Here is a 14,329-nt window from a genome sequence, read left to right as displayed (position 1 = left end):
AAACTTCTAATTTTATTATTATTTCTAATTGTTATAATTTGTAAAAACTTTAAAAGTAAGAATTTATGTTTTGTCACATACTAACTAGTTCTGCTCTTCATTCCTTTGTACAGGTAGAAATTTTGATCTGTTATTATTTCCCTTTAAAGATTTTCAATATTTTTGTGCAGGTCTGTTGCTGATGAATTCTTACAATTTTTACATGTCTGATAAAGTCTGCTTCAACTTTGTTTTTGAAAGATATTTTCACTGGATATAGAATTCTAGGCTGAGTTTTTTATTCCAATAATTTAAAGATGCTGCTGCATTGTTTTATCACTTGATTGTTTCTGATGAGAAGTCCGTTATAATTCTTATTTATTCCCTTATGTGTAAGGTGATGTTTTTCCCCGATAGTGCTTTTCAGATTTTCTCCTTATTAATAATTTTAAACAATTTCATTGTGATGTGTCTTGGTGTAGTTTTTTGTTTTTGTTTTCATGTTTCTTGAGCTTAGGGGTTGTTGAGCTTCTTGGATATGTTGGCTTATAGGTTTTTTTTTTTTTTTTTATTAAATGTAGGAAATTTTAGCCATTACTTCTTGAAAGATTTAGTCTTATTCGCTTTTTCCTGTCCTTCAAGGTCTCCAATTCTACGTGTTAGCCTATATTGTACAGCTTACATATGAATTTTTAATTTATTGTGATTTTTTTCACTGTTTGTTTTTTAAATTTAATTTCAAGCTAGTTAACATACAGTGTAGTCTTGGCTTCAGGACTAGAACCCAGTGATTCATCTCTTACATATGACACATAAGAGATGGTTTGCCTCTTATGGTTTGCCTCCCTCTGTTTTTTCCTTTTCCTGTTTTTTTCCCTTTATCTTATTTTTTTCCCCTTCCTCTGTGTTCATCTGTTGAGTTTCTCAAATTCCACATATGAGTGAAATCATATGATATCTCTTTCTTTGACTGGCTTATTTCACTTAGCATAATACCTTCTAGTTCCATCCATATTGTTGCAAATGGCAAGATTTCATTCTTTTTTCATCACCAAGTAGTATTCCAGTGTGTGTGTGTGTGTGTGTGTGTGTGTGTATACATACATACATACCACATCTTCTTTGTCCATTCATCAGTTAGTGGACATTTGGGCTCTTTCAATAATTTGGCTATTGCTGATAGTGTTGCTATAAACACTGGGGTGCACGTACCCTTTCAAATCAGCATTTTTGTATCCTTTGGATAAATACCTAGTAGTGCAATTCCTAGGTCATAGGGTAGTTCTATTTTTAATTTTTTGAGGAACCTCCACACTGTTTTCCAGAGTAGCTACACCAGTTTGCAGTCCCACCAACGGAGCAAAAGTGCTCCCCCCTCTCCACATCCTTGCCAACATCTGTTGTTTCCTGAGTTATTAATTTTAGCCTTTCTGACAGATGTGAGGTGGTATTTCATCGTGATTTTGATTTGTATTTCCCTGATGATGAGTGATGTTGAGCATCTTTTTGTGTGTCTGTTAGCCATCTGGAGGTCTTCTTTGGAAAAGCAGCCTTTGATGTCTTCTGCCCATTTCTTCACTGGATTATTTGTTTTTCCGGTGTTGAGTTTGGTAAGTAGTTTATAGATTTTTGGATACTAACCCTTTATCTGATATGTCATTTGCAAATATTCTTCTCCCATTCCATCATTTGCCTTTTAGTTTTGTTTATTGTTTCCTTTGCTGTGCAGAGCTTTTTATCTTGAGGTCCTCATAGTTCATGTTTGCTTTTATTTTCCTTGCCTCCAGAGACCTGTCAAGTAACATGTTGCTGTGGCTGAGGTCAAAGATGTTGTTGACTGTTTTTTCCTGTAGGATTTTGATGGTTTCCTGTCTCACATCCATTTTGAATTTATTGTTATGTATGGAATAAGAAAGTGGGCCAGTTTCATTCTTCATGTCGTTGTCCAGTTCTCCCAGAACCATTGTTAAAGGAACTGTCGTCTTCTACATTAGATATTCGTTCCTGCTTTGTCAAAGACTAGTTGGCCATATGTTTGTGGGTCCATTTCTGGGTTCTCTATTTCATTGATCTATGTGTCTGTTTCAATGCCAATACCATACTATCTTGATAACAATAGCTTTGCAATACAGCTTAAAGTCTGGAATTGTGATGCCTCCAGGTTTTGGTCTTCTTTTTCAGCATTACTTTGGCTATTCAGGTCTTTCCCTGAATACAAATTTTTGGATTGTTTGTTCTAGCTCTGTGGAGAATGCTGGTGTTACTTCAACAGGGATTGCACTGAATGTGTAGATTGCTTTGGGGAGTATTGACATTTTAATAATATTCTTTCAATCCATGAGCACGGAATATTTTTCCATTTCTTTGTATCTTCTTCAGTTTCCTTCATAAGCTTTCTATAGTTTTGAGCACACAGGTCTTTTACCTCTTTGGTTAGGTTTATTCCTAGGTATCTTATGTTTTTGGTGCAATTGTAAATGGGATTGACTCCTTGATATGTCTTTCTGTTGCTTCGTTATTGGTGTATAGAGATCAACCAGTTTCTATACAGTGATTTTATATCCTGTGACTGTGGAATTCATGTGTCAGCTCTAGCAGTTTTTGGGTGGAGTCTTTTAGGTTTTCCATGTAGAGTATCGTCTCATTTGCAAAGAGTGAAAGTTTGACTTCTTTCTTGCCAGTGTGGATGCCTTTTATTTCTTTTTGTTGTCTGATTGCTGAGGCTAGGACTTGCAGTCCTATATTGAACAACAGTGTTAAGAGTAGACCTCCCTGTCATGTTCCTGATTTTGAGGGGAAAGCTCTCAGTTTTTCTCCATTGAGGATGATGTTAACTGTTTTCATATTGGTTTTTATGATGTTAAGTTATATTCCTTCTATCCCTACTTTCTTGAGGGTTTTTCTCAAGAAAGGATGCTGTATTTTGTCAAATGCTTTCTCTGTATCTACAGGATCGTATGGTTCTTATTCTTTCTTCTATTAATATGGTGTATCATGTTGATTGACTTGCAAACGTTGAACCAGCCCTGAAGACCAAGAATGAATCCCACTTCATTATGGTGAGTAATTCTTTTAATGTACTGCTGAATTCGATTTGCTACTATCTTGTTGAGAATTTTTGCATCCAGGTTCATCAGGGATATTGGCCTGTAATTCTTTCTAGTGAGGTCTTTTTCTGATTTTTGGAATCAAGGTAACGCTGGCTTCATAGAATGAGTTTGGAAACTTTCCTTCTATTTGTATTTTTTGTAACAATTTGAGAAGAATAGGTCTCTTCTTTAAATGTCTGGTAGAATTCCCTTGGGAAGCCATCTGGCCCAGGACTCTTAATTGTTGGGAGACCTTTGATAACCGATTCAATTTCTTTGCTGGTTATGGACCTGTTCAAATTTTCTAGTTCTTCCTGGTTGAGTTCTGGTAGTATGAGAGTGTCTAGGAATTCGTCCATTCCAGGTTGTCCAGTTTGTTGGCATATAATTTTTCATAGTATTGTCTTTTAATTGTTGGCATTTCTGTGGTTTTGGTTGTGATCTCTCTGCTTTCATTTGTGATTTGATCTATTTAGGTCCTCTCTCCTTTTGAGGAGTCTAGCTAGGGGATTATCAATTTTATTTATTCTCTCAAAGAACCAGCTCTTAGTTCATCTGTTCTACTGACCTTTTTTTTTTTTTATTCTGTATCATTTATTTCTACTCTAATATTTATTTCCTTTATTCTGCTGGCTTTGGACTTTATTTGCTTCCCTTTTAGGTATAAGGTTAGGTTGTATAGTTTGGGACCTTTTTGCCTCTTGAGATAGGCCTGAATTGCCATGTATTTTCCTCTTAGGACTGCCTTTGCTGCATCCTAAAGGTTTTGGACTGTCATGTTTTCATTTTCATTTGCTTCCATGTATTTTTTAATTTCTTTAAGATCCTGGTTAACCCATTCATTATTTAGTAGGATGTTCTTTAACCTCCATATCTTTGAGGGCTTTCCAAATTTTTTTCTTGTGGCTGATTTCAAGTTTCATAGCATTGTGGTCTGAAAACCTGCATGGTATGATCTCAGTCTTCTTGTACCTGTTGAGGGATGATTTGTGACCCAATATGTGATGTATTCTGGAGAATTTTCTCAGTGCACATGAGAAGAATATGTATTCTTGCTGCTTTAAGATGAAATGTTCTGAATATTTCAGTCAAGTCTATCTGGTTCAATGTGTCATCAGAGCCATTGTTTCCTTATTAATTTCTGCTAAGATGATCTATCCATTGTTGTAAGTACAGTATTAAAGTCTCCTACAATTATGGTATCTTTATCAATCAGTTTGTTTATGTTTGTGATTAATTGGAAGCACCCAAATATATAAACCAAGTTGGGAGTACTATTTTACAATTGTTAGCTCTGCTTGATGAATAGACTTCTTAATTATGATATGATGCCCTTCTTTATCTCTTGTTACAATCTTCATTTTAAAATCTAGTTTGTCTGATATAAGTATGGCTACTCCAGCTTTCTTTTGACATCAATTAACATGATATATGGTTCTCCATCCCCTCACTTTCAATCTGCAGGTGTCCTCAGGTCTAAAATAGTCTCTTGTAGCCAGCATGTAGATGGATCTTGTTTTTTTAATCCATTCTGCTACCCTATGTCTTTTGACTGGGGCATTTAGTCCACTTGCATTCAGAGTGATTAGAAGATATGAATTTAGTGTCATTGTGTTGTCTGTATATCTCATGTTTGCAGTGATGTTTTCTGGTCCTTTGTAGTCTTTTCTGCTTTCCACTCAGAGTCCCCCTTAGGATCTCTTGCAGGGCTGGTTTGGTGTTTACAAACTCCTTTAGGTTTTGTTTCTCTGGGAAAGCCTTTATTATTCTGAATGACAGTCTTGCTGGGTAAGGATTCTTGGCTGCACATTTTTCCTGTTCACACTGAATATTTCCTGCCACTCCCTTCTGACCTGTCAAGTTTCAGTGTACAGGTCTGCTACTACCCTTGTGTGTCTACCCTTGTAGGTTAAGGACCTTTTGTCCTTAGCTGCTTTCAGAATTCTCTATCCTTAGATTTTGCAAGTTTCACTATGCTATGTTGTGGTGTTGACCTGGTCCGTTGATTTGAAGGCTGTTCTCTGTGCCTCTTGGACTTGAATGCCTGCTTTCTTCCCCAGATTAGGGAAGTTCTCAGCTATAATTTGTTCAAATAAAACTTCTACCCCTTTTTCTGGCTCTTCTTCTGGGACTCTTATGATACAGATACTGTTTCATTTCGTGGAATCCCTTGGTTCTGTAAGTCTCCCCTCATGATCTAGTAACTTTCTTTCCCTCTTTTTTTTTTCCAGCTTCATTATTTTCCATAGTTTTATCTTCTATTTCAACTATTCTCTCTTCTGCTTCTTCCATCCTCGCTGTCACTGTATCTAGTTTGTTTTACATCTCAGCCATAGCTTTTTTTTTTTTTTTTTTCCAATTCATCCTGACTAGTCCTTACATCTTTGATCTCTGCAGAAGGGGTTTCTCTGGTGGCTTCTATGCTCTATTCAAGCCCAGTTATTAGTCTTATGACTGTTGTTCTAACTTCTAACAGTAAGTCCCTGGTTATGATTTCTTGACCTTTCTTTAGGGGAGAATTCTTCTATCTTGTCACTTTGACTAAGCTTATGTCTTTTGTGTTTTAAAAGCTTGTTATGTGTCCTGCACCTGAGAGTACTACTATATTAGAAAGGGGTTATACGCTGTTCAGGGCCTAGCATTCCAGGAAGTGTTTCTGTTGTATGTTGCGTGCACTCTGCTGTTGGGTTTTGGCTGCTCTATCCCACTGGTCAGTCCTCTGCAGAGTTTCTCCTTGTTTGCATTGTTAGGGTGTTTGGACTTTTAATTAAGTGTACTTTTATTTATTGAAATAACCCTGGGGAAAAAATGGCGGTGAGGTGGGGAGGCCTAATCCCATAAAAAGAGAGAAGGAAAGGGAACAACAACAAAAAGAGAATCAAAAAACTTTAAGGCTGATTTCAAGGAAAAGAAAGGGAAAAAAAAGAGATAAGAAGGAAAGAGAAAAGAATAAAAAAGCCCGGTCCAAGAAAAAAAAAAAAAAAGATAAGATGACAAAAAACAAATCAAACTATGAGCCTGACTGCGAAAGAAAAAAATGAGGAAAAAAGAAACAGCTGTCTGTTGGTGCCTAGGGATGCTCACTGTGTTAGTCTGAAGAGGAGGTTGGCTATGTTGGCTCTGTCCATCTCGCCCCCATAAATAAGCAGTTGCCAGACATGGAGGGGCAGGGTTTGATGTAAGTGGATCCTGCCTCCGCTGGGGTCCACTGTGCTCCTCCCTGAAGTACCACCTTTTTGGTTTTGAGAAGGAAAATGGTGCCACCCCACTCTCTCATCCCTAGACCAGGGCTCTCAACCCCCACTGTTCTGGTAGCCCTCCCAGAATAGCAAGGGCAGTCACCTTGCCTGCATCACAACGATCCTGTACTTCCTCTTTGGCACACATCAGGGATTCAAAACCCAAAGTTTTAAAGGACTTGGCATGGATCCATTCCTCTCCTGAGTGGAGCCTCTCCACGCTGCTGATGAAAGGCCTTTGGCTGACACCTGCAGGGTCTTCTGTCTTTGGGGAGGCAATAAACAGTCTCCCAAAGGTACTCCAGGAAGGGGGCTGTTCTCTCCCAGTGTGCCCCAGAGTTCTCTATACCACGCTATGCACTCTATGGCCAGCTCCCTCCTTACCAACACGCACCATGGCGCCACTCTGGAGAGTCACGCACTTCCGAAACCTCAGAGTTTGATCTCCAAAAGATGTTTGCAAAAATGAACTAGGACATTAGCACTTCTTGTTCCCCAGTCCATGGTCCAGAGAGGTTTTCCTCCTGTGGTAACTATATGCCACATTTTCTCAATGCCTCCTTCACTTGCTCTCCCTTTTATCTCTCCATAGAAAGGATTCCCTCCCCTCCATGGCTCTGCCATTTTCTTTTGCCCAATTCACATCACATACCTCGCTCCTGCCAAGCTATCTCCCTCGAACTGTGGAGATCCTTCTGCCACTCCACAGATCTATTTCCTGGGTGTCCCAAGTAATCTGACCTCAATACAGCTGTGTTTGAGGGACAAGGATAGCCCAGGGTCCCCTAATTCTCCACCATCTTAGCTCCTCTTTGTCTCTACCCCAATTCTCTCTTGCTGCTTTAATTTTTTTCTTTATAGCTACTTTTGGTCACTTTAATTAATATGCATCTTGTTGTGAATTTTAGGTGATTGAATTTTTGGGAGGGATCTTGGGTTGAACTTAGGATGGAATCTCTGTACCTCCTGGATCTGGATATCTGTTTCCTTTCCTTGGTTAGGGAAGTTTCCAGACATGATCTCTTCAAATTTCTGCCCCCTTTTCTCTCTTCTGGGATTGCCATAATATGAATGTTACTATGCTTGATGGAGTCAGGGTTCCCTAGTCTATTCTCATTTTGCATAGTTGTTTTTCATTCAGCTTAGACTTTCTATTCTGTCTTTCAGGTCATTAATTCATTTTCTGCTGCATCTAGACTGTTATTTATTTCATCAAGTATATTTTTCAAATTTCATTTATTGAGTTGTTCATCTCTGTTCTTTTTAGTCTCCGTGTTAAGGGTCTTACCGATGTTCTCCACTCTCAAGTCCTGTGAGTATCTTTATGATCATTACATTAAATTCTCTATCAGGCATATTACTTCTGTCTGTTTTGCTTTGGTCTCTTGGTTTTGGTCCTATTCTTTCACTTGGGAGATGTTTTTCTTATTTCGTCTGACTCTGTGTCTATTTCTATGTGTTAGAAAAGTCAGCTACTTCTCTTGTTCTTAGGAGGTTCTGTTCTGTAGTGCCCTGTACTACAGTGTCCCTTGTTCCCCAGGGACTGGGACTTCAGGGAGTGTCTCTTATTTGTTTTGCATATGCTCTGCTATTGAATCTTGGCCTCTTTTACCTTTAGTCCAGATCTCTGCAGATCTCTCCTGCCCTAATGTGGGCCAGCAAGGTGTCTGGTGGTCTGCTTGCACAATGAGACCCACCCATGCCGCTACTGGAACTGAATTCCCACAAAATGTGGGAGTCAGGAGATGTGGTATTGGCGGTGTTTGTGCTGGTCTTCTGGGGAAAGCGGTCTGTCGTGATGGGGCTGAGACCAGAGTGACTCAGAAGGGCTGATGCACTGAAGTATGTGGGGTTGGGGGTATGGGATATTGTGGTTTGGTGCAAGCAAGTTAAATAAGGAGTGCCAGGGCCACTTAGGTGACCATTGTATATGCTGGGGCATGAGGGAGGGAAATAGCATCTGCCAGCTCCCTTGTTGTTGGAAGGGTACCCTCATGATCCCTGTCCCTCCAGACTGCTCCCTGAAATGAGCAAATCACCCTCCCACCTGCCCCCAGCATTATTCATATTCCTAGTTCTAGCTGTATATACACAGGCTTTTCCTCCTGTTGTCTCTTTAATGCTGTCTCTCTAATGTCATCTGGGCTCCCCCAGATCCAAGCTTGCCAATTTTTAAAATTCCAGGCTTTAAGTCTGGCTGATTTTATAAACTTATAAATTCAGCTTCTTACTTTCAAAGGCAAATGTTACAGAGATCTGTCCTCCCTATTTGTGGGCTGCCCAGTGCCGAAGTCTGTTTTCTGCCCTTCTCTGCAACATTGGTCCTATTCCTGCTGCAGATGGCCACTGTCCGTTTTACTCCCAGAACCTGTCTTTGCCTTTCCTACCTTTGATGTGGCCTCTTCCCTACCTTTAGTTGTGTAGTTTGTTCTGTCAGTCTTGGAGTTGTTTTGGGGGTTTATTCTGACATGGTTCTTGTCCCTTTGTATCCACGGGACAAGATGAACTTAAGGTCTTCCTACTCTACTATCTTCTTAGCCAAGTCCCCAAACTGATGGTTACCAGAGAGGAGATGGGGGAAATAGGTGTACTCTTTAATCCCCATCCCCTATCGAAAAGTACGTTTATTCTATATGCTAACTAACTTGGATATAAATTTAAAAATCAATAAAACAAAACAAAAAATACGTTTACAATGATGAAAAAATAAATGATACTAGATATAGAAAACCCTATAGTTTCCACCAAAAACTACTAGAGCTGATAAATGTAAAGTCAATATACAGAAATCTGTTGCATTCTTTTACAGTGATAATGAAGCAGGAGAAAGTGAAATTAAGAAAACAACCCCATTGACAACTACACCAAAAACACTAAAATAGGCAGGAATAAACTTAACCAAAGAGGTGAAAAACCTGTACTCTGAAAACTATAAAACACTTGTAAAAAATTTCAAGTTGATGCCAAGAAATGGAAAGACATTCCATGCACATGGGTTAGAAGGACAAATATTGTTAAAAACGTCTATACTACCGAAAGCAATCTATACACTTAATGCAATCCCAATTAAAATGCCCATGGCATTTTTAATGGAGCTAACACAATTCTATAATTTGTATGAAACCATAAAAGATAGTGAATATCCAAAGCAATCTTAAAACATAACAAAACTGGAGGTATCACGATTTCAGACTTCAGGTTATATTACAAAACAGTAGTGATAAAAACAGTATGGTGCTGGCATAAAAATTGACTCAGATCAATGGAATAGAACAAAACCCAGAAATAAACCCACAATTATGTGGTCATTTAATCTTTGACAAAAGAGAAATGGATATACAGTGGGAAGAGGACAGTCTCTTCAACAAATAGTGTTGGGAAAACTGGACAGCCACTTGCAAAAGCATGAAACTGGACCACTTTCTTTCACCATACACAAAAATAAATTAAAAATAAATTCAAGACCTAAATGTGAGACCTGAAACCAAAAACCTCTAGAAGAGAACACAGCAATATGACATTAGCCATAGGAAAATTTCTGTTTGTCGCCTCTAGAGGCAAGAGAACTATGGAGTAAAAATAAACCATTGGGACTACTGCAAGATAAAGTTAGTGTGTGGTGAAATGTTCAACAAAACCAAATGATAACCTACAGAATGGGAGAAGATATTTGCAAATAACGTATCCAATAAAGGGTTAGTATCCAAAATATATAAAGAACTGATAAACTTCAACACCCAAGAAACAATCCCATTTAAAAATGGGCAGGTGCCATGAACAGACATTCCTCCAAAGAAGACCTCTGGATGGCCAACAGACACATGAAAATATGCTCAACATCATTCATCAGAAAAATGCAAATCAAAACCAGAATGAGATATTACCTCATACCTGTCATAATGGCTGAAATCAAAAACACAAACAGCAGGTGTTGTTGAGGATGTGGAGAAAAAGGGAACCTCTTGCATTCTTGGTGGGAATGCTAATTGGTACAGCCGTTGTGGAAAACGGTATAAAGTTTCCTCAAAAAAATTAAAACTGAAATACTATATGATCCAGTAATCCCATTACTGGTTATTTACCTGAAGAAAACAAAAACACTAATTTGAAAAGATATATGCACCCGTATGATTATTGTACCACTATTTACAATAGCCAGGATATGGAAACCAAGTGTTCATCAACAGATGAATGGATGAATGTTAAAAATAAAACTATCCTATGATTGAGCAATCACCCACCTGGTATTTTCCAAAAACACAAAAACACTAATTCAAAGTTATCTATGCACCTGTATGTTTATGGAAGTTATTTACAATAGCCAAACGATGGAAGCAGCCCAGGTGTCCTCTTGTGAACTAATAAGTTTTAACATAAAATTAAAAAAAATTTCGAATATGCAGAACAAAGAAATGGTTGAGATAATTTTTAGTGTATACTTCAGTAGCATTAAGTACATGTACTTTGTACAGCCATCCCCACTAGTCAATCCATAGAACTCTTTATCTTGCAAAACAAACTCTTTCCCCATTTTTGTATAGTTGACATGCAGTATTTCAGTTGTACATCCTAGTGATTCAACAATTATATATGTTTATGTATAAATTGGATACGTTATATAAATCACAGAGTATTTCTCTTTCTCTGACTTCTTTCACTTAGCAGAATACCCTCGAGTTCCATCCATCACAAATGGGAAGATTTAATCGTTTTATGGCTGAGTAATATTCCATTGCATATTGTACCATATCTTCTTTATTTTTTTAATCTGTCAGCGGACACTAAGGTTGCTTCCATATCTTCGCTATTGTAAATGTGCTGCAGTAAACACAGGGCACATGTGTCTTTCAAATTATGTCTTTGTTTTATTCAGGTAAATACCTGGAAGTCGAATTGCTGGGTTGTATGGTATTTCTGTTTTTAATTTTGAGGAAACGGCATACTGTTTTCCATAATGGCTGCACCAATTTACATTCCTACCTTTTCTCTACATCCTCACCAACATTTGTTATTTCTTGTTTGATACTAGCATTTCCAACAGGTGTGAGGTGATATCTCGCTGTGGTTTTGATTTGCATTTCCCTGATTAGTGGCATCTCTGCATGTGTCTGTTGGTCATCTTTATGTCATCTTTGGGAAAGGTCTATTCAGGTCCTCCACGCATTTTAGAATTACTTGTCTTTTTGGTGTTGACTTATATCAGTGCTTCATATATTTTGGTTATTAACTCCTTACCCGATAAATCAGTTACATATATCTTCTTTCATTAAATAGGTCGTCTTTTCCTTTTGTTGATGGTTTCCCTTGCTGTGCAAAAGCTTTTTATTTTGGTGTAGTCCCAATGGTTTGTTTTTGCTTTTGTTGCCCTTGCCTGAGAAGACCATGAAAAATATTGTTATAGCTGATGTCCATGAGTTTACTGCCTATTTCCTTCTAGGAGTTTTATGGTTGCAGTTCTTCTGTTTAGGCCTTTGTTCCACTTGAGTTTATTTTTTTGTATGGTGTAAGAAAGTGGTCCAGTTTCATTCTTTTGCATGTACCTGTCCATTTTTCTCAACACCACATATTGAAGAGATTGTCTTTTCCCCATAGTATGTTCTTTTCTCCTTTGCTGTAGATTACTTGACCATATAACTGTGGGTTTATTTCTGGACTGTCTGTTCTATTGATCTGTATGTCTGTATCTGGGCCAGTACCATACTGTTTTGATTACTAAAGCTTTGTAATATAATTTGAAATTTGGGACTGGGATACTGCCATTTTCCTTCTTTTTTTCTCAAGGTTGCTTTGGATATTGAGGGTCTTTTGTGGTTCCATACAAATTATTCCAGTTAAAAATACTCTGGTATTTTGATGGAGGTTGTATTGAATCTGTAGATTGCTTTGGATAGCATGGACATTTTAACAGTATTATTCCAATTCATGAGCACAGTATATCTTTCCATTTATTTATATCATTTTCATTAGCTTTCATTAACATTCGACAGTTCTCAGAGTATAGGTCTTGCACTACTTTGGTTAAATTTATTTTTAAGGTGGTTTTTTTTGGTGTAATTTTATATGGGTTGTTTTAACAACTTCCCTGGTAGTTCATTATTAGTGTATAAGAATGCAACAGATTTCTGTACACTTTGTGTCTGCAACTTTACTGAATTCATTTATTCTAATAGTTTTTTGGTGGAGTCTTTATGGTTTCTACATGCAGTATTATGCCATCTGCAAATAGTGACAGGTTTTTTTTTTTTAATGTTTTATTTATTTTTGAGAGAGACAGAGAATGTGAGTGGGTTGGGGCAGAGAGAGAGAGAGAGAGGGAGGCACAGATTCTAAAGCAGGCTCCAGGCTCCGAGCTGTCAGCACAGAGTCTAACACGGGGCTTGAACTCACGAGCTGTGAGATCATGGCCTGAGCTGAAGTCGGATGCTCAACCAACTGAGCCACCCAGGTGCCCCGAATAGTGACAGTTTTCCTTCTTCCTCATGAATTTGTGTTTATTTCTTGTCTGCTGCAGCTAGGCCTTCCAGTACTATGTTGAGTAAAAGTGATGATAGTAGGCAATCCTTATTGTCGCTGATCTTAGAGTAAAAGCTTTTGGCCTTTCACCATGGTGTAGGATATTAGCTGTGGGTTTGTCATATGTGGTTTTATTACGTTGAGGTATGTTCTCTTTAAACTTACGTTGAGAGTTTTTATTACAAATGGATGTAGAATTTTGTCAAATGTTTTTTTCTGCATCTTTTGAGATCATCATATTACTTTTACCCTTCATTTTGTTAATGTGTGTATCACGGTGATTGATTTGTGGCTATTGTCCCATCCTTGCATTCCTGAAATAAATACCACTTGATTGTGGTGAACGATCCTTTTCATGTGTTACTGAATTCAGTTTGCTGATATTTTTTTTGAGGATTTTTGAATCTATGTTCATCAGGAATATTGGTCTGTTTTTTTTTCTTTTTGTAATATAACTCTGTACCATTAAACTATAGCTCCCAATTTCCCCTCCCCCATCCCCTAGTCTGAATTTGACTAGCATAGGTATACCATATAAATTTGTCCTTTTGTGTCTGGCTTATTTCACTTAGCATAATGTTTTCAAGATCCATTCATGTTGTAACTTTTGTTAGAATTTCCTTTCTTTTGAAGATTGAATATACATACATACCACATTTTGCTTATCCATTTATCCTTCAGTGGACACTTGGGTGGCTTCCACCTTTTAGCTATTGTGAATAATGCTGCTATGAACATGGGTGTTTGAATACCTGTTTGAATTCCTACCTTCAATTCTTTTGCATGTATCCAGAAGTGGAATTTATGTAAAACAGTCTAGTTTTAATTTTTTGAGATTCTCCGGAACAACTGCATCATTTTATATTCCTACTAACAGTGCACAAGGGTGTAAATTTCTCCACCTCCTTGCCAACACCGTTGTTTTTGATAATAGTCGTGCTAATGCACGTAAGACAGTATCTTTCTGGGGGTTTGAGTTCTTTTATAATTACTGATGTTGAGATTCTTTTCATGTGCTTATTGGCCACTTGCATATGTTACTTGGAGAAATGGCCAAGTAATTAAATTTGCTTATTTATTGTTGAGTTGTAGGAGTTCTTTGCATATTTTAGATACTAACTGTATCAAATATGTGATCTGAAAATATTCCACTCTATGGGCTGTTTTTTCACTTTGTTGATTATATATCTTGGTGCACAGAAGTTTTTAATTTGATAAAGTCCAATGTATTTTTTTCTTTTGTTGGCTATGTTATTGGTGTCATACTCAAGAAATCATTGCCGGCAAGGTCCAATGTCATTTAAGTTTTTCTCTGTTAGGAGGTTTATTGTTTCAATGATTATGTTTCAGTCTTGGATCTATTTTGAGTTTCTTTTTGTATTTGTAGAAGGTCCAGCTTCATTCTTTTGAATGTGAATTTCTAGGCTTCTCAACACCATTTGTTGAGGAAATTATTCTTTCCCCCGTTGAATAGTTTTGGTATCTTTGTCAAAAAATCATTCGGCCATA

The 14,329-nt window shown here is 37.6% G+C and overlaps 1 protein-coding gene across 1 annotated transcript in view; it reads left to right on the top strand.

Annotated features, from left to right (window-relative positions):
• The window catches only part of SYCP2L (synaptonemal complex protein 2 like), a 117,024-nt gene that overhangs the window by 50,846 nt on the left and 51,849 nt on the right, over positions 1-14,329 (top strand). The window contains exons 20-21 of the mRNA XM_043593132.1: positions 1,250-1,260; positions 2,716-2,779. Coding sequence (XP_043449067.1) covers positions 1,250-1,260; positions 2,716-2,779 — 75 coding nt within the window. The remainder of the gene's footprint in view (positions 1-1,249; positions 1,261-2,715; positions 2,780-14,329) is intronic.

The sequence above is a fragment of the Prionailurus bengalensis genome, chromosome B2 (assembly GCF_016509475.1).
Source record: "Prionailurus bengalensis isolate Pbe53 chromosome B2, Fcat_Pben_1.1_paternal_pri, whole genome shotgun sequence".
Classification (NCBI taxonomy): Eukaryota; Metazoa; Chordata; class Mammalia; order Carnivora; family Felidae; genus Prionailurus; species Prionailurus bengalensis.
The sequence above is the reverse complement of the archived record's forward strand: the minus strand, read 5'-3'. Positions and strand labels throughout refer to the sequence as shown.